This window comes from Podarcis bocagei (genome assembly GCF_964188305.1).
Source record: "Podarcis bocagei genome assembly, chromosome: 7".
Classification (NCBI taxonomy): Eukaryota; Metazoa; Chordata; class Lepidosauria; order Squamata; family Lacertidae; genus Podarcis; species Podarcis bocagei.
The window spans coordinates 28734191-28760937 of NC_138132.1; the positions used below are offsets into that span (position 1 = coordinate 28734191).

Here is a 26747-nt window from a genome sequence, read left to right on the forward strand (position 1 = left end):
GCTAGGGATTGTAGCTCTGTGTGTGGAAAACTACAGTTCCCAGGATTCTTTGGGTGGGGTGGGGGTAGGAACCGTGACTCTTAAAGTGGTATGATGTGGCTATGACTAGAGTCAAGTCTGTAATATTCCTAGTCTCTCACCAGGGCTTGTTTCCCAGCTCAAGGTTGTCCTCCCTGCCACTCTTCCACCTCAACAGATTACTCCATCTGCTTCGTGCTATATTCATGTAGTCAGAAACTGCTGGTCTTTCACTATTTTAAAAGTCAAGTAGGTGTTTGTTCTTTAGGTTAAAGACATGCCAGGAAAAGCATAATTCTCCTGCAATCTGTTACTGCCAATTTAAAAAGCATCTAGCCAGCATGTGAAATTGAGGCACGGACAGATCAGCCTATTTTCCTTCTGTGCCATTTGTACACACATTCATCTCTGGAGTCTGCTCCAACCTATTTTCCATGGATATTTTTAAAACCACATTGAACATCTGCATTTAAATTGCATTTTCCCTAATATATGCATTTTTGAATGTGTTTTCTCCTAAAATAGGCATTTTGCATACATTTCACCCCTCAAATGCATATTTTTGTATGCTTTCCTCTAAAATATACATTTTATATGCATTTCCCCATAAAAGAGGCATTTCTCTATGCAGGTTTTATTGAGAGAGAGAGAGAGAGAATTTGTAGTTATCAATCTGACTGATAACTGCACTGTGAGCCACATATAAATTCAGGAGCTAACCATCACTAAATAGACAAAACAACAATAATTGCTCTTAAAGGAAAGAGCTTTTAATAGTACTTGCTATTTTAAAACCTGCATTTCAACAGATTTGTTTTTATATCATTTTCATTTTATTATATTTTAATTACTTTTAAACTACTTTTACCTTTTATATGTTTTAGGTATCTGTGTTTTATCCATGCTTGTTTTATTTATTGTGAGTCCTCTTGAGTCCCGGTTCTGGGAATAAAAGTGGGATATAATATAAATTAACAAATATATCATATATAATAATAATAATAATAATACAGTAATAAATGGTATGGAGCATTTTGATATTAGCATAATTGAAATAAGAAGGGATACAGCAACTTTCTGCATCCTTGTATGCAGGTTTAAATGATATACACGTTTGCAAGCAATTTCTCCTAACATAATGCATTTATTGTCTGAAATAGATGCATTTTATTCCTCACTTCCTTCTTCCCAATATGTGCATTTTCACACACTTTCTTTGGACAACTGCATTGCAAAGATAAATAAATAAATAAATGCAGAGGCATGCAAATTTCCAAGGATAGCTGTGTTTCATTTCACATATTGTTTCAGATGGTGCAAATTGGTTAGGTCTGCATTAAAATCTGAAACTAAACCTGTGGCTGTGTACTAATGGGTACTGAAGTCCCACAGCACCCAGAAACCCACAGGTTCTCTCCCTATGTCCTGCTCTTCTGCCTCTCCTGCTTATTTCAGTGGGGCTCATGAAAGACTCCTTCCCCGTGGATTGTGGCCCATGTTAATTAGCATGTGGCAATGGATGCTATTTGGACCGTCTGCCTCCAGTGCCAGAACACCACAGTCCAGCCCTGCGCATCCTGTTGGGATTTCTAACATTTCCTGATACTTGTTTTGTTGCTCAACTAAAAAGCCACAAGCGCTCTCAGCTCAACTGGGGGTGCCCATTACAGCTTGTTTACAGATAAGAAAGGTTTGCGGATGTTCCCAGGCACTGGAGGCGGTTCTGAGGCTCTGTGCTTGGAAGATGAGAGGAGGAAGTTAGCTGTGTGTTGTCAAACATTTGGTCGTTGGAACCGACTCCCTTGGTCGAGATCTCTTTGTAGCAGCAGCCCTCCCCTCCCCCTTGGTTTATCCTCCTTGATGTCCTGGCACTTAAGATGTCTATGAGGATGCAACTGTGTCGATATGCCTTCCATTCTCAGCGGGCCTCCCTCTTCTGAAGGCCTTAAGATCATTCCCCACACAACGTCGGTTTTTTATAAACTCAAGGAGGACGAAGAGCAGGCATGCGGGACTAGATGATGCGCTCCCCCTCCCTGCAAACGGTCTGCATCCATCATTTATCCACTCGCAGGACTGCCCGTCATTCAGCCACTAGCCAAAGATTTATCAAGTTCAGGCCCATAGCCAGAAACATAATGTGGTGGTCACGCTGGGACATGCAAGGAGCTAAGGCAGAAGGGCCAGAACTGCTGGTGGATTTTCATGAGGGCTTTAAAAGGGGGGGGGGGAATCATGGAGAACTCAACTGAAGACCGGAAAAACAAGAGAGAAAAACCAAATCCGATAATTTCATCCACTTCTCGTAGCTGGAGAAAGATGCTTATATAACTTAACAATATTTAATTCTTTATTTGTTTCACATGAGTATGCATCAGAGCTTCACAAAAACCCTTCATGGTTGGTTCGGCTGAGAGATAACCAGTGGTTTAAATTTGGCAATTTGGCTTCATAGCCTGGCAGGGATTTGAATCCTGGTCCTTCTAGTTCAAACATGTATCTCAGACCTGCCAAGTGCCAGTCCCAGAGACAGTCCCAGGTTTACAGAAGCCATCCCAGTTTCTGATTTGATCCTGGAATTGCCCCCTTTTCCTTAGGATGATGCCCCTGTTTTCATCAGAGAATGTTGGAGTTATGCAACCGACTGAGCCAAGGAGATAAGTAACTATACAACCTTTAGAAGACATCTGAAGGCAGCCCGGTACAGTACAGGGAAGTTTTGTAATGTTTTATTATGTCTTTATATATGTTGGAAGATGCCGAGAATGGCTGGGACAACTTAGTCAGATGGGCAGGGTATTTGTTGTTGTTGTTGTTAAATATGATTCAGCTATTTTCAATGGAGAAATGTTGAAGGGTATGGTATCTATGCAATGTTGAGAGCCAGGTTCACACATGGCGCCAAGCCATGGTTCACACAGGGGCCTTGAGGTCTTTCTCCAGAGCCCAGGAAGTCTCTGAGACCTCCCACTCACTGTCATGAGCTGGAGACTGGCTATCTTTTTCTCCCTTCAACAGCGCACAGTGCTGAAGAAGTCAGAAGAGTGACATGCTTTCCAACTTCCTCTTTCAGCTGGAAATGGAAGAGGCAACATTACATTTCAGTCACTGGCCGGCAGGTCAGGAAATAACATGCTGATAGTGGGAGAAAAGAAATCTTTTTTTAAAGGGACCTGGTGTGAACCACAGAGCTTTATTATACTAAGAGCTGTTTGGATTTTTATTTTTTTATTACAAACCTCATTATTTTTTAAAGAAAAAAAGATCCATCAAAAATGTACCAGGAAATCTGTATTGCCTGCTGTTCGGTTAAATGGTTCCCATCTTGTTGTTAGATGCTACGAGTCAATTTATCAGACAAACTATGTATCTGTGGAACAACTGCTTTCATGTCAGCTGCCCCCGGGGCTGCCAGGCAGAGAGGAGTGTGCTTTGTCAATTTGGGCCATCTGTGCTCATTTTCTTTCTTTTTCTTTCATACCTTCTATTTTTAATTTATTTACTATTTTTATATCCTGCCTTTCTCCAAGCAGCATTCATAATTCTCTCCCCCGCCCACCTCCGTTTTATCCTCACAACAACCCTGCAAAGTAGGTTAGGCTGAGGGATAGTGACTGGCCCAAGGTCACCCACCAAGCTTTGTACACATTTGAATCCTGGACTTCCCAGCCTTAGTCTAGCACTCCTCACAGTGTCCCGTTGCGCCAGAAGCGGTTTAGTCATGCTGGCCACATGACCTGGAAAGCTGTCTGTGGACAAACGCCGGTTCCCTTGGCCTGAAAGCGAGACGAACACCATACCTCACCATACCTTTGACTGGACTTAACCGTCCAGGAGTCCTTTATCTTTACCTTTTTACTTTAATTTAAAAGTTGAGTAGATGTTTGTTAAAGATACACTAGAAATATATATATATATATATATATATATATATATGCAGGTTTTGGTGTCTTCGGGTGTCTTCCCGTGTAAGAGTTGGGGTGTCTAGGCGACGTTTCGACGAGGTCTCACTCGTCATCTTCAGGCTGGTGCTTTCGGCTTCTTGTTACTGGAACAGAGCAGGATCTCAGTGTTTGAGTTCCTATAAATACTGTTGAGGGGGTGTGGTGTATAGCCTCCAACGTTCTGGGCAGAGAGGAAGTTCCCAGGTTAGTGTGTCTTTTCTTCTTTTGTTCATTAATTACTTGAGGGATATCTTGAGGGATATATATATATATATATATGCAGGTTTTGGTGTCTTCGGGTGTCTTCCCGTGTAAGAGTTGGGGTGTCTAGGCGACGTTTCGACGAGGTCTCACTCGTCATCTTCAGGCTGGTGCTTTCGGCTTCTTGTTACTGGAACAGAGCAGAGTTGGGGTGTCTAGGCGACGTTTCGACGAGGTCTCACTCGTCATCTTCAGGCTGGCGCTTTCGGCTTCTTGTTACTGGAACAGAGCTCTGTTCCAGTAACAAGAAGCCGAAAGCACCAGCCTGAAGATGACGAGTGAGACCTCGTCGAAACGTCGCCTAGACACCCCAACTCTTACACGGGAAGACACCCGAAGACACCAAAACCTGCATTCCTGTACCCGTGAAAATCTACGAAAGCATATATATATATATATATATTTTCATTCCTCAATATGTTATCAACAGTTAAAATAAATCTCACCTGCTGTAGCATATGGAATGGTCGGCTGTGCTCCAAATAAGGCCTTGTTGCTCATGCGGATGCATTTATATAGGCATGTGACTGACTGACAAGATGCAGGTGCTTGTAATTCAGTGGTAAATTTCATTCAGAAGGTCCTCTGTTCTATCCCTGGGATCTCCAGGTAGTGCTGGTCAAGTCACTGAAACCTTGGAGAGCCCCTGCCAATCTGTGCAGATAAGAATTCCCCAACCTGGTGTCCCCAAGATGCTGACAAGCTACAACTCCATGACACCAAGCCATGATGCTTGGTCCACCAAACTCCGTGTTGTTTACAGTGTCTGGCAGCTGCTCTCCAGGATTTCAGACAGGGACCTTCCCCAGGTGCATCAGGAAGATGCTGGGGATTGAATCGGGGACCTTTCTCCATGCAGAGCATCTGTTCTGCACTTGCGTTATGTGACCTCCTTCCTTTCCAGGTCTTACACAGCTGAGATCCTGGGTCACTGGAGGCTTTGCCTGCTGTGAATGGAGAAAGAGAACATGAAATGATTTAGGACTAGCCCCATTCCTTTCACTGCTTCGCAGCCTTGCAACTTAGCTGCCCCCAGAGAGTCAGGTGCCCAATATATCAGCATTTTCCAGCCTGTGGGTTCATGACCCACAATGGGTCACAAGGCCTGTGCAAGTGGGTCACGGGCTTGTAAGTAAACACCAGATAATTGCTTTCAATCCTTAACAAGCTTGAGGAATACCACTTACAGCTTGCAATCGAATCTGTTATGAATTGCCACCAAACATCACAAAGGCTCAAGTCTAACATTTGAACCCTTGGGAGCTGCTTTCTGCTGGCTGGCGGCAGGTGCGGTGATAGTTCATCACAAGGTATTCATACAGGGAGTTGTTCTGAGTGACTTTTACAGCTCCCCTCCGATACACAGGAATATCCGGCCGTCAGATGGTTGGTGTTGTTTTGTTCCCATAACTGAAACTGTGAATAGCTTCGTAAGTACTATAAATATTGCAACAAATTTCACATTAATAGGGGAGTTATGTAAATTTTGCTTAGATGCCTCAAGTAATGGTTATAAAATAGGCATTTTTTCAGTTAGAATGCATGAAACTGACAATTGCCGAAGACCCTAAGGTCCAACATTCATGTGACAGGAAATCGATGGGTTGCCAAAGAGGTTGGAAACTACTGCAATATATCACACAAGAGTACCATGCTTAATGCATTTTCTTTGCAGCAGTTTGCAGCTATTGTTACCAGCATGCTATTATTTTTACAGGGGTTCTTGCTGTGTGTGCCCAAGGATTCAGGGGGAAATACATGGTGCTTCCTATAAATGTGGCTGCTTGAGGCGAAACAGGAAGGTGCCCCCTGCCTGAAGCGTCGCTTACCAGTGGCATGCAATTGCTGCAAATCTTCCCAGAAGTTGTTGCAGCTGTGCAACTCTAGCAGCAGTAGGGGCGGGCAGGGTGTCCACCCCACAGGATTCCACCACCCAAGGTGGCTGCTTCAGTACCTTTCTCGCCCTGATCTGGCCACAGTGATCCATGCAATGGTCACCTCCAGGTTTGATTATTGTAACTCGCTCTACACGGGGCTGCCCTTGAAGCTGACCCAGAAACTCCAGCGGGTGCAGAATGCTGCGGCGAGGCTCCTTACGGGGTCCTTGCCATGGGATCACATTGATCCAGTGCTAACTCCCGGTGGAGTACAGGGTCAGGTTTAAGGTGCTGGTTTTGACCTTTGAAGCCCTCTGCGGCCTAGGACCCATGTACCTATGGGACCGCCTCTTCTGGTATGCCCCGTGGAGGACCTTAAGGTCCACAAATGACAATATTTTGGAGGTCCCAAGTCACAAGGTTGGTCTCAACGAGGGCCAGGGCCTTTTCAGTACTGGCCCCAACTTGGTGGAACGCTCTGTCACAAGAGGCAAGGGCCCTGCGGGACTTGGCATCTTTCTGCAGGGCCTGCAGGACAGAGCTGTTCCACCTGGCCTTTGGTTTGGACTCAGCCTGACCCTTAGGTTTCCCTCCCCTTATGGTTTTGATCTATGGGCTATTATTAAAATGAGGCTGCATTTTAAATTGTATTTTTAACCTGTATTTTAAGTTATTTATTTCCCCCCCTCCCCTATTACTTTTTTATTGTAATAAAGCCCGGCTCTGGCCGGGGAGGGCGGGGTATAGATAAAAAATTATTATTATTATTATTATTATTATTATTATTATTATTATTATTATTATGGGTGGGCCGGCGAACCCTGTCTGGAGAGATTTAGGTTCCCCATCCCTGTTGTATGAAATCAGACCTTTGGCTTAGCATTTACCTCCTGACAGTAGCTCTTCAGGGTTATGCAACATCACATAACCTCCCCACAAACCAATCACAATGAATGCTCCCTAAACAGTTAACTATTGTTATAGGGTTTTTTTTAAAAGTGCTTTTGGTGCTGCAACTGTTTTTGCTTGTTTAATGTACAGAAAAACTGATTTGTACATTTATAAAATATCTTAAAATGAGGAAGAAAAATGACTGTCCGTAGAGTTGTTCCCTCCTCCTGTTTTTTGTTTTGGTGTTAGCCAATGTCAATCTGCCTCTTGTCTCTTTAAATTAGCACCCCATGCTGATCGCTCAGGAGGTGAGGATGCAAGACAGCGGGAGTGCAAAAGAGAGGGATTGAGGTTAGCGCCAGCTGCAGTGGCAAAAGAGATTGACGGCTTGCTGTTAATAACTGCAAATGCTGTTCTTTGGGCTGATAGTTTAGCACTTAGAGTAAGATGGGGAGAGAATGATAATGAAGGGAAGAAAGTGCTTACTTTACCACTCTGGATTCAGGTGTAGGAAGGCTCTTCGCTCTTTACGCTGGCCCACATTCCAAACCAATCTTGGTTTCCCTTTCAGGTTGGACAAATGGTGGCTTGCGCCCATTGCGGCTGGTAGCACGGAAGGCAAGGAGGAGGAGTTGTGGGGTGTGAAACATTCCTAGAGTGGACATAAAAAGGGGATGTCTAGACCAGCCAGTCAGAACTTCCTTTTTCCTCCTGGGCTGGGACAAACTTCCTCTACATGTGACCAGAGGTGGGTGTGATCTCACCTGTGCAGGTAACAAAATAGCACAGGGGAGGCAGCCATCTCTCTCTTTCCGACTCCATTCCTCGAAGAAACAACATCTCCTTAGCCTGAGATGCTCTCTTGGCTTCCAGCCAAGAGAAGACAAAGGAACTATCTCCTTATGGGATAGATTCCATGTGTATATATTCTGTAACCTAAGTCTGCCCTCTGGGATCCTTCTGTGAACAGAATGTGAGTAAACTATTTTATATACTTTTATACAAGACTGTGTCGTGTCTATTCTTTTAAGAGGGAATAAAGGGGACTACCAGGAAACTTATTTTAGAGGCTTATGCAAGCCTGGCAAAGACGCTATCTGCTGTGCAAATTTAAAAAGGGGAATGTTACTCTGCTAAATTGTAGAACCTGTTAACATAAGTTGGGAAGGATATAATTAAACAATATATCCTCTCCTGCCTCCCTGAACATTCCCACAGAAGTCAGAGCCAGTAGCAGGGAAAGACAACTAATTCTAGGTTTGTCCCATCCTTCTTTCCATTGAGTTCTACTAGGACACTGACACTAAGGAGGAGGAGGAGGACGGGTTATAAGAAAGAAGGCAGGCAAGGGCAGGCTAACTGAGGCTGGACTGAAGTTGGTGGGGCAGTGCCTCATTTGTCCTAAGGGACCATCCTCCACTGGACTAGACCCTAGTCCACCTAGAGTTCAGCCTGACCTTAAATAGATGAAAAATGTTCTCAGTATCTCTGATAACCAGCAAAAAATGAGGTGCTGGTGGAGGACCTTCAGCAAATACCTGGCAAAGACTCGATGACCCTCTGGATATCTTTCAACCATAGCTGTTAACCTTCCCTTTTTTGCGGGAAATTCCCTTATTCCAGCGCCGTTTCCCGCTGCTATCCCAGATTGTTAGATATCCCGTAGACTCTCCCCGGGACAGGTGAGGCTGCTGATCCCTTATTTTCAAATCTGAAAGTTGACAGCTATGCTTTCAACTCTACAATTTTATGATTCTATGAAACTGTGGAAGAGCACTGGGTTTCTTTTTTCCTATAGGTCAACTTCACTATTACGTGGTTCACTGTAACAGCCCCCACTTTCCTTGGTTCCTACCCTTTTGAGCTCCTTCCTTTGCTCCCTAGCTGATGAGGACTTTTTGTTAGCGCATAATATCATTTATTATAAAGAGCAGTAATTTGTACTTGGAACATTTCAAGCATTTTTACAAATGAGGCGATATTGTCCCTGCCAGCGCTTCCATGGCAACCTCTGATTCCATTTGTTTCTGAGGGCTGCATCCTAATAATTAATATACAGGTTTCATTCATGTGATGTGTGCTCAAACACATGTGGAGGCGGCCACTGCTGGGATTTACCTGGGTCGTATGAAATATTCATGGCTTAAGGAAGCTGGAAGCAAATTGTTCTCCCCCCTCTCCTCACTCCCCTCAGCTCAGGTAAGTTGTGGTAGATGTGCCAGAAAACATAGGAGTGAGCCTATCAAGGCCTAATTTTCTGAGCCGCTGCTACCCCTTTGGGTTCTTCAGATTGCTCCTTTCAGATGCAAATAGGCTAGGGTTCCTTGTTACATTTTACAAAGGGAAAGTAATAAAGCAGTAACCAGGATATCAAGACTTCCTGGTGGTCCATCATGAACTAAGTGATAAACTGCTCCTTGAAATGACTTATTCATTGAGCATGCATCATGATGATTTGCTTGCACAAGGCTTACATGGAGAATATATAGGCAGCAACCGTTTTAGGTCCGTCCGATATGTGTGTGACTGTGACCACATGCATCACTCTGAACCCCAAAAGTCACAAAAAATGGTACGGGGCAGGGGCAGAACAGGTTGTTTGCAGGCTTTTAAAATGGTGTTTCAAATACAGCGGTACCTCGGTTTTCGAATGTCTCGGAAGTTGCACATTTCAGTTTTCGATCACCGAAAACCCGGAAGTAACTGCTTCGGTTTTCGAATGCTTTTCGGAAGTCAAACATGCCGTGCGGCTTCCATATTGTGTTTTCTGGAAGTAAATGCTTCTGGAAGTAAACACTTCAGTTTTCGAACGCTTTGGAACTCGAATGGTCTTCCGGAACGGATTACGTTTGAAAACCGAAGTACCACTGTATACACAATTTCACTTAAACACGTGGTGCCTTGGAACATAATCCCCGTGTAAATGGAGGAGTGGCCTGTACAATTGCTGGTCTTTATTGAGTCTTTGATCTGATCTGTTTGTGGGGAGGTCATATGACAATTGGCATTCGTCCTGATTTGCTTGCGCAGTGTTTACAGGCCTTCCCATAAACACTTTTCAGTACATTTCCCCCATCAGCTTCCTTACCACAAATTGTTCTTTTAAAATGATAGTAATAATAATAATAATAATTTGTTGCTTGGTGTTTAGAACACTTTAATCCACTTTTTTGGGGCAAACCTAAAGTTTCAGTATGTCTTTTGAATCCCTCACACAAAGTTCTGAGAATCTGGAGGCAACCAAAGTTAGCTGATGTCCAGGATGGAAACATCTGTATTATTATTATTGGTAGCAGTAGTCCAATCCAGTCCAGGACTGGACTACAACTACCATTAATAATACAGATGTTTCCATCCTGGACACCGTCTAACTTTGGTGGACTGGTCATGTTGTTTGGATGCCCGATTATTGTCTTCCAAAGCAACTACTCTATTCCAAACTTTAAAATGGAAAGCGTAATGTTGGTGGTCAACAAAAGAGGTTTAAAGACTCTCTCTCGGCAAATCTAAAAAAAAGTAGTATAAACACCAACAATTGGGCAACACTGGCCTGCGAGTGCTCCAACTGGAGGACAGACTTTACCAAAGGTGCCATGGACTTTGAAGATGCTCAAACTCAGGACCAAAAGGGAGAAATGAGCTAAGAGGAAGGCACGTTTGGCAAGCCCTCACTGTGATCAACTCCTGCCTGGAAACCCATGTCCCCACTGTGGAAGGATGTGTGGATCCAAGATTACCCTCCGCAGACACATGGAAGACAATCTTACTCAGCTACGAGTGATCACCAAAGAAGAAGGTAGTAGTAGTAATAAATATTGGGGCCAGATTCAACTGAATAGTTGGACTAGAGGGAGCCAGCACAATGTGTCCTGTTAGTGCAATGGTGCTTAACTCCTGCCCCCCCCCCCAGATCTGCTCTGGAGGGTCAGGAGAACCCCGAGAAACAGTGCATGGTGGGGGGGGCGAGGAGAGGAAAAATCATTTAGTGTGGGAAGCAGAAATGCTTGTGCTGAAGGAACAATCATTTGAGCATGACATTGAATTTCACCCATTTATTATTAATTTATATGCTGCTTATGTGCTAAAATAGCTTCTAAGCGCTTTACAACCGTAGAATCAATCCGTCATCAAAATGCACAGTACCATGAAAGCATCCTTAATTAAAATATACAATTAAACAAACAATTAAAAAGGGTGTTTTAAAAGAGTATTTTTTTTAAAGAGTTCGGTCTCCTGGCCTTCTGCCCTACCAGTCCCAACCACCACTGCTGGTAGCTGGTAGCCATCACTGTTAATTAAAGCAAACATCTTCCAGCTCTCAAAAGCCATTGACTAAGCCTCTTGAGCTGGCTATTTTTCGTCACAAACCCCACCAGCAGCCTAACATCAGGTGCCATTAGCAAGCAATCAACCTTTACAAAAGGCAGCCATTGTTTCACTTGACATCAGAAGCTTCTATTTCAGTATTTTAGGTTTTCCTGGCCTCTCTTTTGGTTTTACCCTGCTGCTGCTGCAACCAGAAGGTGTAGATTTATTTGTAACAACATCTGGAGAATGTGACATTGCAGTTTCTGAGTCACTTGACAGGCTTTGAAACAAACCTGAAGCTGTGGAACGTAGCTCATGTCTTTTAACCTTTTGGCAAGGCCTTAAATAATAATAAAAAAACATGATATAGCAAGTAGTGCTTTGCGAACCATTAGGAAATTGGAGAAGAGAGGAGAGAAAAAGGCTTTGTCCAGGTGTTACTGCAGAACATCTGCATGGCCCAAGGATTTGAATCTGGTGTTTAGGTATGAAAAATAGCACACCCATCTCCCTCTCTCTCACATTTATTGTGTAGCCTGGTTCAGGTGGAAAAGCCCATTTAGTCTCCCATTCTGTTCTCATAGCGGCCAACCAGATGCTAGGATGCCTCAGAATGCCAGTAGCTGGGAAACTGCAAGTGCACAGAGCTCCATTGCGCTCAGGTCCTGCCTGCAGTCTTTTCATAGGCGTCTGGTTCCTCTGATGTTACATATCAGACAGGTGTCATCGCTACTGTCTTTTTGGCACCTGTCAAAGACCTTCCTTTCCCAACAAGCCTTTTAAGTGGAGAACTTTATCCTAGTCTGTATCTGTCATGGATTTGGGATGGTTTTCACATATGAAATAGTTTTTGTTTTATTATTGGTGTTTTTAGTGTGAAAAACACTTCAAGATATTTTATTGGAAGTGATTCATAAATGGAATAAAATAATAATAATAATAATAATAATAATAATAATAATAATAATAATAATAATAAATAATATCATCTATGAGAACAGGATGACGGCATAGATGGGCCTTTGGCTCAGTTCACCACCAGGGCTCTTCTTAGGTGGTCCTATGTATGCTTTTAAAAATAAGTTTATTATCATTTTAAAAAAATATGTGTAAATCTCCAGTATTTACTCCTCACAAGAAAACTGACCTGTATGCTGCTCTTCTGTGGATTTTTCTAAAAACAAACAAACCCACCAGCATTTTAGTGTGAATTTATCACAATATACACAGTTTTGTCTGCATTTTTACCTAATAGAGTGGCTTTCAACTGGATGGGACCCAGGACCCACCTCTGATTCCCAGGCTACAATGTGGAACACACTTCACATTTTCCCTTTTGATGTATAGTAAAGGTAAAGGGACCCCTGACCGTTAGGTCCAGTCGTGACTGACTCTGGGGTTGCGGCACTCATCCCGCTTTATTGGCCGAGGAAGCCGGCGTACAGCTTCCAGGTCATGTGGCCAGCATGACTAAGCCGCTTCTGGCGAACCACAGCAGCACATGGAAACGCCGTTTACCTTCCCGCCGGAGTGGTACCTATTTATCTACCTGCACTTTGATGTGCTTTCGAACTGCTAGGTTGGCAGGAGCAGGGACCGAGCAACGGGAGCTCACCCCATCGCAGGGATTTGAACCGCCAACCTTCTGATCGGCAAGTCCTAGGCTCTGTGGTTTAACCCACAGCGCCACCCACGGCCCTGCTTTTGATGTATACTTAATGCAAATAATGCACATTGTTAATCCTAAAATGGCAACCCACAAAGCAATATACTGTACACAGTGTTACCTTAGCATGACTGCTAAATGAAAACCGATCCTGCAATGTGGCAAGAGAAAGGTATGAGCATGTGGCTGCCCAGAAATATGCATAGTATTAAAAAATGACTCTGCAGCACTCGTGGAAATTGGTAATTCTAATCAGAGGAGCACTTCCTTATCCAGAAATGCCTCGTCCTTTGGTCAGGTCAGCCTAAGCTGGAATCCAACCTGGTGACACAGCTTTGCTGAGACCCATGTGGTATGGCCTCGTGACCCAGCTGTGGGTCCTGACCCACTGGTTGAAGACCTATGACTAATATAACATTAGGGGCAACAAAATTGCCCCTAATATAATGCATTTTTCGGTGTTACCTTCACTAATATATGCATGTTCATGCACACAAGACCCAGGTCTATGCATTTTTGTATACATGACTTCACTGGACAGCATAATATGGAGAAGTGCAAGTTTTGAAGTTGTGTTGTGTTGCAGTTCATATCTTGTTTCAGAAAGCGCAAATTGGGTTGATAAGCTTTTAAGTGCAAATGGAATTGAGTATCTAACCCATTACTATGTTAGTGACTCAAGTTAACATCATAGAATCATAGACTTGTAGAACTGGAAGACATCCCAATGATAAGCTATCTAGTCCAAGTCCCTGCAATGCAGGAATCTCAGCTAAAGCATCCCTGGAAGGTGGCCGTCTACCCTCTGCTTAAAAACCTCCAAGGAAGGAGAGTCCACCACCTCGCGAGGGAGTCCACTGCACTATCAAACAGCTCTTTTTGTCAGAATGTTCTTCCTGACGTTTAGTCAAAATCTCCTTTCTTGTAACTTGAATCCATTGGTTTGGATCCTAGCCTCCGGGAGCAGGATAAAACAAGCTTGCTCCATCTTCCATGTGGCAAGTCCTTTAGATATATTAAGATGACTAGCATATCTGTCTCCTCTTTACCAGATTAAACACACCCAGCTCCTTCAAGCGTTCCTCATGAGGCTTTAAGCAGCCTTGGAGTCACACAGTTGAGGACTTCCTTCTTTCTCAGAGTTCATTATGGAAAAGGGTGAATGAAAAAGCACCAAGCTGGAGATTGGAAAAGGGTCTCCTGCCTGCCTGCAATAATAAAAAAGGATATTTCTGCTTAAGCTTGCAAACGACCTTCTGCGTTTAAACATTAACTTTGCAGAAAAACAACCACCAGGGAGCATTTGCTGGGTTTTAATAATTGATGCTTTTATTAATCCACAGGCAACGTTTTGAATAACAAGTCTTTCAAAAATTAAATTCCACTGCCGTTTCAGGTCCATGGGGTGAAGCAATGAGCACTTGTCCCCGGAGGAGAGAGAAAGTGTGAATTTACGGCCTGTGGCTTCTTGTCGAGGTAACGATCATCAACAGCTAGAGCCCAAAGTGTGTGACATTACCGGAAGCTTCAAACATATTTCCCCTCCTTTTTTTTTTTTTAAAGGTGCACTGAGGGTTAGTAGCAGCGACATACTACAAATATCTACTGCAGAGGCTCTGCAATCTGTTTGTTTCTTTAGCAGCAAACTCAGCTAAGTTGGCCCATAAGAAAATAAAAATAAAAATTAAAACCAACATTAGGGCGATACTTTTATTAGATCAACCACAGGCTCACCAAATCGTGTGCAAGCTTTCAAGTTTGCTAGAGCTCTTCATCAGACTCAAGTCGCCATGGAGATACCTCAGGTCCTTCTGTCTGGCTCTTGGGACTCTGCCCAGGGTACTCCCTCGCAAGGCCACCCCCCTCTCCCGCCCTGCATGGCACCCTCCTTGGGTGTTTTTGCCTTGCTGGAAGGTGTCCTTGAAATCTGATCATACCTTTTGCTTGCCTAGATCAGAGGTGGATCTGTTGCACTGGATGCCAAGCCTGGGGGGGGGGGGTGTTGCAACTATGACATAGTGAATTGAGCAGAATGGAAGGTGAGAGAAGGTGCTGGGAAGGCAAATATTGCACATGACGCCACTGAAATTTGAATGACTGGAGTCCACAGGGATGGAGGATAGAGGGGGCGGGGTGTAGAAACAAGCCTACTGTACATTTCCCATTCATTGGCCGCTGGAAAAATGTCCAAAAGGCAATGCAGCCTGCAGTAAAGCAATGGGAGGAAGAATCTGCCCATTTTTTCCTCCCTCTCCTCCCTTCTCCTTGGCCAGGAGGTGAGTAAGGCACTGTGGCCAGATCTGTGCACCCAGGAAGGGGAGCTGTTTGTGCATCAGCAGCTGAAGCTGGGCAAAAGCATGGCTGGCTGTAGAAGCCCCCCCAGGCGTCCAAAAACGCGGTTGGTTTCAGAAGCACTCCTAAATTGTGAACTGGATCTTTCAGATGGAGTGCAACTCTGTCCAGAACATGCTGTACTCTCCATGCTGAATTCACCCATCGACTGGACAACGGTACCTCTCACTTGAGCCTCAACTTGGTAACCCTCATCCATCCCTTCACCATATCCACCCAGGCAGTGGTTCAGAATTTCCACAGTCTCCTTGGCATTAGTTGAAATGGAGATAGCACTAAGGTTGCCAGACCTCCAGGTCTAACCTGAAGTCTCTAGGTTTGCATTTGCCTGGGCTCCTCCAGGTGGCAGGTGGAGGCCTTGAATTTCCAAGTGAGGAAGAATGTCTCTAATTTTAAAAAGAAGACTGTGAAGGTAGCTTGCAAGCTTCAGCCCAGCAGAGATTGCAAATTATAACAATTTTGTGGGGTTTTCCCTCCTCCGCTCTGCTGTCCCAATTAACCTCTGTCTCCAGGGCCTGCCTTCATGACTTCACCAGGGGCCACTCCTAGGTCTCAGGTTAGGCCTTGAAATGCTCCTGACAACTCTTGTTAGAGCTCTCAAGTACAGTATCTCATTGACATATATCAACACTTATTATCATCTGAAAAGGTAAGCCATCTCCACCTCCTTAACAAATTTGGAAGTCCTATATGTCATATAATCTGTTCCAGCCAATGTGTGGTATTCAGGTACGTTTTACTCAGAGTATATCCATTAGAACGGATGGGCCTATTTTTGTCATGTTCCTCCATTTTAGTGGGTCTACTGTGAGTAAAACCACACTGTGCCTAGAAAATATGCGTTCAATAGGTTTTTTCCCCCTTGCTCCACTCTTTTCCCAGGGAAAACCCACTCTTTAGCTCTAAGTCAGAACACACAGCAAAACCCGATTGCCATTTGCTCCAACTGAGCACTAAAGAGCAGTTTTCCCCAGAGGAAAGCAGTGGGACAAGAGGAAGTGTGGATATTTGTTAAGTTGAATATGACCCAATATGAAAAAAAAGTATTTACTTAAGAGAGAGTTATTTCTGTTCTCAGCAATAAGTGGCTAGAGATAGTGGAGCATCCCAGTAAAACAGAGCGCCATGTTCTTTCTTTGGGCATCTGGCTGGGCAATATCTAGCCACCTGATCCCAAGGATCCCTAGCCCCTTTGCAACTCAAAACTGCTGCAGAAATGTAGAGAACTAAACTTAAGTTTGGAAGAAGTAGAAACTGAGAGAACCAGCAAGGACAGGTCTGTCCATCCCTACTAGTGGTCCAGACTGGTCATGGGAGGCAGACTGCAACGTGAACCTGTCGATGGAATGTCCTGGCTTTGAGGAGGAAACATGACCGGGAATGCATTCATTTACCAAAAGACAAAAAGGAGTGGGGGCGGGGAAGAAGGGTCCTTCTCCAGTGCGTAAGCTTTGCTTTTGTGTGAATGCTGCTTTGTGAAATGCTCAAAGTCCCACAGTGCGGCAGTGGAGAATCACAGCGTGAGAAGGAGCCTGGCTGCTGATGTCTTGCCTCATGCTGTGGACGTATAGCAAAAAGACTGACGAGGCTCCTTTTTCTAACCGCCTCCCTCATCAGTAGCTAATCTGGACTCCCGTTGCTCTCCTCCTATTTCTTTCCTTCCTCACACACGTCACTGAGATCGCTTAAACCCATCATTGTTCTAGGACAGCTCACAACATTGTGATGTGGGGGGGGGGGAGAGGAGAACAGCGTTGTCACTAGTTCCGTCAGGTAATTTTAGACAGGACTGAGGAACTTTTAAGACCCAAGCCCATCTTCACCTGCTCTACACCTGACATCATGTGGCAGCGGACCACCATGACATTTGTGGCTGGCTGCTGTTCCAATACCATCATACTAGTAAGGTGCCACCGTCCTTCCTGGGAAATTGCCTCTATATTTCACATTTATTTGCTCCTATGAGGTGTGATGGCTTTTGACCAGATGTAAATTGAATTCCTTACAGCTGATGGAGGTGAAGGGACATTTTGGTGCTTGGTGTGGGATGGCTAGTTAGTCTTAGAATCATAGAATTATAGAATAGTAGAGTTGGAAAGGACGCAAAGGGTCATCTAGTTCAAGCTCTTGCAGTGCAGCCATTGCCTAGTTAAATGCCTGAAGGAGAGGACCTAGTAACTTTTTACTGGAATGCTAATTGTATTCAGACCCGAGGATCTAATGCCACTTGCCCATTATGGCTGGGATTAGAAATAACTCTCTAAGTAATTTTTTTTTTATTCATATTGACCAGCACAGATTATTATATAACATGTAGGACCGCAAATCTTGTTAAATTGGCTTTAAGGAAGCGGAAGTCACTTATGCTTTCAGATGATAATAAATGCCGATGTATGTCAACAAGTTGCTGTAATGGTGTAATTTTAATTCTCTTCTAGTATGGTTTAATGCTTCACCATTGTTTTTTGATGGGCTACCTTCCTAGGTGGACAAGCCCCACCTGCCCCTCACTTCCCTCTACTGCCATCTTGACCATTGGACCCACTATTGGTTTCATTCGCATGAATGTCTTCACATGCAGAAGAAGTCCCTAACTCACCCACAGTTTGAAAACCATTGGCTCCCCTCACCCAGCAGCTTGGGGGGGGGCGCTTTCCTGCTCCTTCTGTTGAGTGGGGCCCTGGACATTTGCCCCAAGGGGTCCTGCCTTGATGACATGCCAGCATTACACCAGCCCTTCCAAAGCTGGCACCTTCCAAACACACTTTTGGAGACCTACAGTGGTGTCTCGCAAGACGAAAAGAATCCGTTCTGTGATTCTCTTCGTCTAGCAGTTTTTTTCGTCTTGCGAAGCAAGCCCATTGAAGGATTAGCGGATTAGCGCTATTAGAGGCTTTTTGCGGCTTATCTGCTGATCGGATCAGCTGATAAGCGGCTTAGCGGCTTAGAAAAAGGGGGGGAGGGGAAAAAACCAGCAGGAACTCGCAAGACATTGTCGTCTTGCGAAGCAAGCCCATAGGAAATTCGTTTTGCGAAGCACCTCCAAAACGGAAAACTCTTTCGTCTAGCGAGTTTTCCGTCTTGCGAGGCATTCGTCTTGCGGGGCACCACTGTACTTCTCAGACCATATCTTTTTACATAGGGATAGGCCACCAGCCCACCAGCTGAAGACCACGAGAGTGCTTCCCACAGCACGCAGGTAAAGCAGAGATATCATAAACTTGTATTCACACATCTTCCTTTGCTAGCCCTGCCTCAATAAACTCTCCAAAACGCACAGGTGATGTCTAGATATTTAATGTTTGCTGCAGAAAATACTGGTAGGATAAAGCTATCAGGTTTGGAAACCAGAAATGCTGGATAGTAAAAGCCTGTTTTAGCTTACCACCACATTTATTTACTTGCTTTAGCAAAAGCTGAAGATTCCAGAAAAACCTGCAGACCTGCATTCATTTGGAAAACGCTGGTGACAGAGGCCTCTCTCTCTTTCTCTCCATTAAGCTACAGGCCTTCTACAGTTAAACTTGATGTGTGATTAAAACAAAAACAAAAACCAGAGCACCTAGGGGGACAAACACTCAATCACATACAAAATTATATAGGCGTAAGCTTGAGCATTTATATATTTAGACATAGCCAATGTGTGTGCGTGCTTGTGAGTGTGCGCACACACCATCATTATGGCTCTCACATGAGAACAGAACAGACAAACCTGACCTAACTGCAGCAATTTTCAAAATGCATGTCACCTTTCCAAACACCCAGCACGCTTCCAAATACAGATTAAAACACACTTATCCAAGTATAGCTTACATTTCTTCTTGAGCCATCATTCATTGCCTTCCCGCCTAAATTTAGAGGGGAAATAATTGCAATAATTATGCAAGAAGCTTCCTTTCAATCTGCAGAGGAGATGTCAAAAGCTGCTAAGTGGCGGAAAGGAAGATTTTTTTCCCTTCTGACAACACAGTCCTAAAACAATGCTTTGCTCAAACTGCCAGAGAGAGGAAATTTAGAAATAAAAAGAGGGAGTCGACTTCCCTTTCAACTTTATTGGATTAGTTTCTCTGGTCTCCCCCACTTTCTTATTAAAGATGATTTGCCGCAATGCTTCTGTGGCATTTATCAGGCAGCATATCAGAGGAAATGGGTTTCAATTAAGGTACAAAGAAATTTCAGATTTGCTCTCTTTCTTTTTTAAAAAAACCAATACTAATTAGTATTTTGAGCAAGTTATAACACTAGCTCAGCTGTCCCTTCAAAGAAAGGGAAGCATCACAGGCTTTTTCTATTCATTCTGGTAAGGCTATTTATCTGCACTTTCTCCCACTCTTTCTCCAGGCATTCAAGGGTCTTCCCTCTCATTTTATCCTCACAACAACCCTGTAAGGTAGTCTAGGTGGTTGTTATTGCAATCATTATTATTTAGACTTATTAGTTGCTTGATACCTAAAAGGTCTCCAAGCCACTTACATTCAGGAACATAAACATAAATACACAATACCACAGGGGGAAAAAATCAACATTTTCATATAACACCTGCAATTCATACACCCTTTCGCACTCCCCCTGAAGGAGCAGGTTTGCAATTTGGGGGTATGTCTGAATCCAGCTCTGTCACTGGAGGCTCAGAAATACCTTTTACCAACAGCACCTACAGCCATACCTGGATCTCAACTGTGCTAGGCCGCAGGTAAACCCGAGCAACGCGGTCCCGGTCCGGTCCCGAATCCAAGGATTCCGCAAGGAGTCAGTCCAACAGGGCCAAGGCAAGTCACAAGGCAGGAAACCAGGCTAGGTCAGGCACAGGATCACAGGCAGCTTCTGGCAAACAGCAACGTTGCTCCCGCAACCTGGGGCAGGGTCCAACAGCCTTTTATCTCTGTTGGGGTAACGGCTGGTCCTGATCCCCCGGTTACTCACCTCCCTGTCTCGCCTGAAGGTGAGCACTCCTCCTGCAAGTACTTCTCTCAGACCTGAGTCTCTGCAGCTTGGGAGATGTCGGTGGGTTACTAGACCCAGAGGCCACCTCAGCCTCTCCTGACCCAACTGGTTGTGGAGCAGCTGTACGTGATTACCCAGCAGAGGGTAACGAGGTAATCCCCGCATCTGGAGCCAGGGCAGACTCAGGCCCCTGACTCGGCCCAGCTGGAGCTTGTTGCAGGGGAACCTGTGCAGACTGGGGCTCTTCAGAATCAGGCCCCAGACTCGGTTCAGATGGCACCTGAGGCAGAGGATCCGGTGCGGACTGAGACTCCTCCGGTTCTGGTTCCGAACCCAAGTCCCAGGCCATCACATCAACTGCCCTTCCTGCTGTCCATCCTTAAGCCTCTTTAGATTTAAGGTAGACTTGGACCAGGCCTGAACCATATTTCAAATAGGATTGTGCTCCGAAAAGTAAGGTTTGTGGGGTTGTATCCCATACTAGTCTGACTCAGAGTGGACCCATTGAAATGGGCATGACTTAGGTCTATCAATTTCAATGGGTTTAAGTGGATACCTACAGAACTTTCTTCTCCCTCAGGAACCATTTTGGAGAGCCTGCTCTGGTTACCTTGCAGTTGAGGTATGGGGTGGTATGTGAATTATCCATGAGAGGGCCTTCCTCACAATGCCACGGAGGCTGTGGGACCAATTTCCAGCTCCTCTGCTTTTGACCTTCTGGTGACGAAAGCAACATGTTGTTGTTTTTTAATTTAAAAAACCCCAGCTATTGCACATCTGAGCCACTGTGGTGAATATTTCCTCTTCTGCTTCTTTCCTACTCCCCTATTTGATCTTCTGCTTTTGCTGCATTTCTGCATTTAAAAAAAAAATGTTGTTGGCTGCCTTGAAACATTTATATACATAAATACAATTTTTTAAAAAATACTTCTTTTCAGAATTTAGACGCTGTCAGGCAAGGACCTTTGGGTCAAGTAGGAACAGCCTGGTGGCTTCTGACAACTTGCCCAGACTGAGGAACGATCTAGTACTAAAAGCTTTATATAGCAGGCCGTGGCATGGGATTGGCTCCTTCATGTCACCAGATTCCCTCCCCACTCCCTCCCAACCAAAGGGATTCTGGACTGCCATGCAAGCGCCCGTTTAAATTGCTTCTCTGCAGTTCCCTTGTCCAATCAGTGCTTGGCATCCTGTGCCAGCAAGTTCATTGCTCAGGGCTGGTTTTTTTTTAACCAGAATCATTATATAGGACTTCAGAAAAGGACTGGGAGGGGGGAAAGTGTTTTTAGTTGGATCTATGAATAGAACATTAATCCTTCAGATTTCACTGAAAAGGGGCTTAATTGAGATAAATCCGTGGATGCATAATGAATGTGATAAGTAAAAGTGATAGGGGCATTCTCTTCGCATGGATTCATTTCCAAGTAAGTCAATCATTTGGGGCGAACATTATACTTCAAGCTCTTTGGTTAGAAGTCTATTATAAGCCAAATTTGTTATAATCCAACCTCCCCCCACCCCCTTTCTCTGCAGTCCTGGCTTCACAATTTGGCAAAACAGAAAATAAAAGTTGATGAGCCAATTGAAGGGATTTTCCTTTTCATTTCAAGCAGTTCATATAACTGTGTATCAAAGGCCGGCCAAGTGCAGTTCCCTTTGTCTGGAATGATTGCCTTCCATTCATTTCTCATTGCATATAAAAGATACACGCGACATGCTTCACACACAGTTTTCACCTCTCCTAACTCATAATTTTAATTGGGACAATGTAATGTAATGTCTGTCCTAATCATCCAGGAAGGATAGCATAGTTCACAAACTGCATTGCACTTCGATTTAAGAAGGCTTTGAGCATTTGGCATGCTTTAGGAGGAAAGTAAAGATCTTTGTAGGAAATAAATAAAACAATGTCATTTTTCAGACCTTCGGTCCATTTTTTTTTAGCCCTCGCAGATTTGGTTTGAGTAAACAGATACCCAGAGCTAATTTTGTCATGTGTAGAAGGAAAAAGGTAGGGTTCAATGTCCATCAGGTCGCCCTATAGAGTCTGGCTAAATTTGGTTTGTATTTGAAGCACTCTCCAGGCACATGGAAAAAATGTATTGCTTAACTCAGTGTTTCCCAACCACTGTTCCGCGGCACACTAGTGTGCCGCGAGATGTTGCCTGGTGTGCCGCGAGATGTTGCCTGGAGGGAGGCGGGCGAGGCGGGGCGGCGGCGGCGAGGAGAGGCCGCCCAGCGCGGGGCTCTCGCCGTCTGCCTGCCTGGCTGCCTGCGAGCTCGGCGGGCAGCGCCTCCGTCCGCAGCGCCCACCTCGCGGCTCTCATTCCCTGCCAAAGCTCACCCAGCCAAGCCGCGCTCTCCTTCCTGCCTCGCTTTGCTGCCTCCTCCCCCCCCCCACCCCCAAAGCTTGGAGGTTCCCCGGCAAGGGGGAGGGGAAAAAATTGAAACTTACACTTTCGTGCGTCCCTCCCGGCGTGACGCTGCGCGCTGACGTCACGGGGCTGTAATGGTGGTGTGCCTCGAGATTTTTTTCATCAAACAAGTGTGCCTTTGCCCAAAAAAGGTTGGGAAACACTGGCTTAACTATGGTTTGTTTTCCTTAGCCAGAGATTCTTGTTATTTCTAAGACTATTGTTAAGGATTAGGCACAGTCAGGGCACGCCAGGTGTCTTCATGCAAACATTCTCAAGGAAAAGGGCTTAGCTTGGCAACCTAATACATTCGGGATCTTAATGAGGTTAAAGCACCAACCTATGGTTAGTGTAAATCATGGTTAAGCGCTTGCATAGAGCAGAACCTACCTGATCAACTGGTGCCAAATTTCTAGGTAAGATCAGACACATCAGATTTTACAAGCCAGGCAACTATTCCCTTTGGCAGGCAGCTCTCGCTAAGGTCAATCTGTAACATTGGCTCCAACCTCATAAAGATGACAAGAAAAAAAATGAGCGTTTCAGCTGGTGGGAAGGAGCATGTTGTGGGTGGTCACTTAGTCACCATGTAATGTGTGAATCAACCTATTCTTAGATAATCCCCGCCCTGCCCCCCATTATAAAAACCACCAGTGTGCACTTTTCTTGAAAATTGCTTTGCCTCATAAGCAAATATATGCAGATTCTACTGATCAACCAAAAGTTGTAAGATTAACCAGCTGATAGACCCAGGTCACTTCCATATGACCCATTAATAGAGAATCCATCCAGATTCGTTTGCACAACATTTTCAGGAAGGTAAGACAGCCAGCTATTTAATGGGCATTCATTCTAATTGGCATGCTAGGGTGGATATATGAAGTTGTGTCAAGCACATGTTAGCACACACTTTCCAGTGTATTTTCCCATCAATTTTCAGTTTGTGGTGAGAGAAGGCTTGTAGCACTAGAGCACCAAATCAACTGATCTTCAGGTTACAAGCAACTAACAACTCTAATAAATAATAATAATAATAGCATTTCTTCTTTTAAAAAAGTAGAAAACTACTTTATCTGCAAGAAAATGTTTATTTTTTGTAAACCCCACAGAAAAAAAAAAGAATGCAGCCAAGACCGAGTATTTCAACAAAAGTTGTGCCCAAAGGGCAGCAAAAAAATAAAAATAAAAAAATAAAAAATGGGGGAACCTCAACACAAAAAAGTCAGTGACAATAGTCCATGTTTTGCACAAAGATGAAAACCTATGACATTTCTGAGTAACACTTTCATGGTGACAATTACACAAGATGATTCAAAAATGCAAAATGACAGCAACATGCACACCTGGCTAAAGCTAGAAGTTTTTTTATCTCAAAAGAATCTGATTTAAAATGATGGATTTTAATACTATTTTTATTGACTTGCTTGTCCTACTTAATTTTTTTTAAAACAAGGCATACTTGCCAATTCATATGAAACTTTAAAAATTGCTGTTGTTTTTAAAGAAGAACTTTGTCCTTCCAGAGTCCACTGCATGTTGGCAAAATCATAATGGTTTGATTTTATAATTTTGCTAGTTACTAATACGATTTTGTACCCCTCCCACCATGTCCCCTCCCACCCACACCCAAACCTTAAACACTTTGAAAGTCGCCAGTGCAACACACTTTCCTACCAATGCACAATATACATTTAAACTTAAATCTTTGTGCAATTTTATGAGTTTCTTTTTTAAAAAATTACTATTTTTTTAAAAAAGCTCCTTGGCACAACTGCTGAGATTTTGTCAGCCCCATTGAAATTAAATTGTCAAACACAAGATGATATAAAGCATAATCGCAGTTGACTTTTTAAAAAAGAAAACCCGCAAACTGCCATGTTCTTGAGCCAACCTGACAGTCTCTTGTACTGTATATAGTACATTGCACAGTTCCGCCTTCACCAAAACACTCCCTCTGCTGCTACTGAGCCCTCTACAGCATATCCTAACCATATGAACACTGTTGGATTTTGTACCCAAAACAAACAAACAAAAAAGAGATGTAAACTAGGATTGCAACGGGCACCTAAATTACCATGTACGATCTGCAGTAGACTCTGTAAAACGAGCTTGGCATTACAAGCTAGATGATAGTGAAAGCGGGAGAAAATTGTTTAAATGAACGAGTTTCCTCTTGAAATATCTTTTTTTCCCCAAGGCACTGTTGAACAAGACTGTTAGCAGTTCTCAAGTGACTAAATACACCGATGGGAAACTAAACACTTTACACAACCACCAATGTTACATTATTGTCTACACCCTTTCTGCAATCCTTATGCCCTCCCTTAAAACTGATGCCCCCTTAAATATGGTTTGGTCCTTAGAGGGGTAAGCTAATAGATTTCTTGCACATGCGCTTCCCCATCCCTCTGCCTCACAATCCACTAACATCATCAAAAGCTTTGCTTGAGCACTTAAACCCTCTTGCCCTAAAAAAAAAAACCCTAAGGAATTTCCATCATTATTCCTTTGAACTCTTAATTTGTAATTTTGGCTTCATTATGTTTTTTTTTTTTAAATGGGAAGAAAGGGTTTTGTATCAAGCGGAGCTCTGTGTTAATTTATCCTTTCAAGAGGAAACCTTACAAGAGGTGTTCTTTTTGGGGAAAAAAAGAGAGGCAGAATTTGCTATGTGAAAACCAAGAGTCGTGGGTTCTTTTTCCCTTAATGCGTTGGCCAAGAAAGAAACCGTATAAAGTTCTGTGAGGTTTTCTAAAAATTTACAAGAAAAAACTGATGGGCAGTTCTAGCCAAACCTTGATGGTCAGGTTCTTTCCCCCCACTTCCCTCTTTTTTATTTTTTTATTTTAAACAATAAATCAATACAGTCTCACACAATACAAATTTCATCTTGACTGCAAGATATTTTTCTGTGTGATGCCTTCCGTGTGACAAACTGGAAGCTGGTCTTTACTTCTTCAGGGGTTGATAAACTGAGGCATTGGGATCAAGTCCAGAAGGGCTGGTCTCCACAAATTTGGAAGAGTAATGTGGGGAAACAGGACTCAGTGTGCTGGTGGCCGCAGTGTATGTTATGCTGGGCATGACTGCCATGACTTCTGCTATCTTCTGTTTTAGGTCCTTGATCTCCTGATCCTTTTGAATTATTTGCCCTGCAATATTAAAGAGGAGGGAAAAGAACTGTCACCAAATGCCAGGTTTTTATACCAGATAAAAACTGTGGACAAACATGTTATGGGGTGGAGTCTGAGGGGATCAGAAGTGGCATGATCAGAAGGTTGGCGGTTCGAATCCCTGCGACGGGGTCAGCGCCCGTTGCTCAGTCCCTGCTCCTGCCAACCTAGCAGTTCAAAAGCACGGCAAAGTGCAAGTAGATAAATAGGTACCGCTCCGGCGGGAAGGTAAACAGTGTTTCTGTGCGCTGCTCTGGTTCGCCAGAAGCAGCTTAGTCATGCTGGCCACATGACCCAGAAGCTGTCTGCAGACAAACGCTGGCTCCCTCGGCCAGTAAAGTGAGATGAGAGCTGCAACCTCATGGTCAGGGATACCTTTACTTTTTAAAACAACATGCACAGCTTTTTAAAAAAAGAACTGCAAAGCTAAATTAAAACCTGAGTGTTCCACAGTAATCAATAGATTTAGCTCTGGCAGATAATTTCCACATTCCTTCTACGGCCATGTGAAACGGAAGGAAGATCTTTACAAGCATACCTTTACTAAGACAGTGTTCTTGACACATTTTATTTTAACCCGTTCATTCAGATTTCCTTAATGCTGGAAACTCTTGCTTTACCTATTTCCAAGTTTTGGGTAGAAATCATACATCTACTTTCTTTCCTTCAGTACTTATCTTCTTTATTTGGTGATGGAGTGGGGTGGGTGGAATAGGTTTGTACTGGTGGTGAGCATGATTTAGGCAAAGTTGACTTGATGGGACTTTATCTTGAATAGGATTTTCCATCCAAAAATAGAAGGAGACTGTTCTTTTGTTAACTTTGTGCGCCCTCTGCTGGCTAAAGTGGAAGTTTACAGCCCAAAGCAAATCACAAGAAGAGCTGGGAAGGAACAGGAA

The 26747-nt window shown here is 43.9% G+C and overlaps 1 protein-coding gene and 1 long non-coding RNA gene across 2 annotated transcripts in view; both read right to left on the bottom strand.

Moving 5' to 3' along the window:
• Positions 1-896: 896 nt before the first annotated feature.
• LOC308592560 overlaps positions 897-26747 on the bottom strand; it is a 259350-nt gene continuing 233499 nt past the window's right edge. Inside the window, exons 2-4 of the long non-coding RNA XR_014010551.1 lie at positions 7478-7887; positions 4670-5170; positions 897-960 (exon numbers count right to left, since the gene is read on the bottom strand). This is a non-coding gene — a long non-coding RNA (uncharacterized lncRNA). The remainder of the gene's footprint in view (positions 961-4669; positions 5171-7477; positions 7888-26747) is intronic.
• MACO1 (macoilin 1) overlaps positions 23744-26747 on the bottom strand; it is a 76705-nt gene continuing 73701 nt past the window's right edge. The window contains exon 11 of the mRNA XM_081204067.1: positions 23744-25827. Within this exon, the coding sequence (XP_081060193.1) occupies positions 25625-25827 (203 nt within the window). The 3' untranslated portion in view covers positions 23744-25624. The remainder of the gene's footprint in view (positions 25828-26747) is intronic.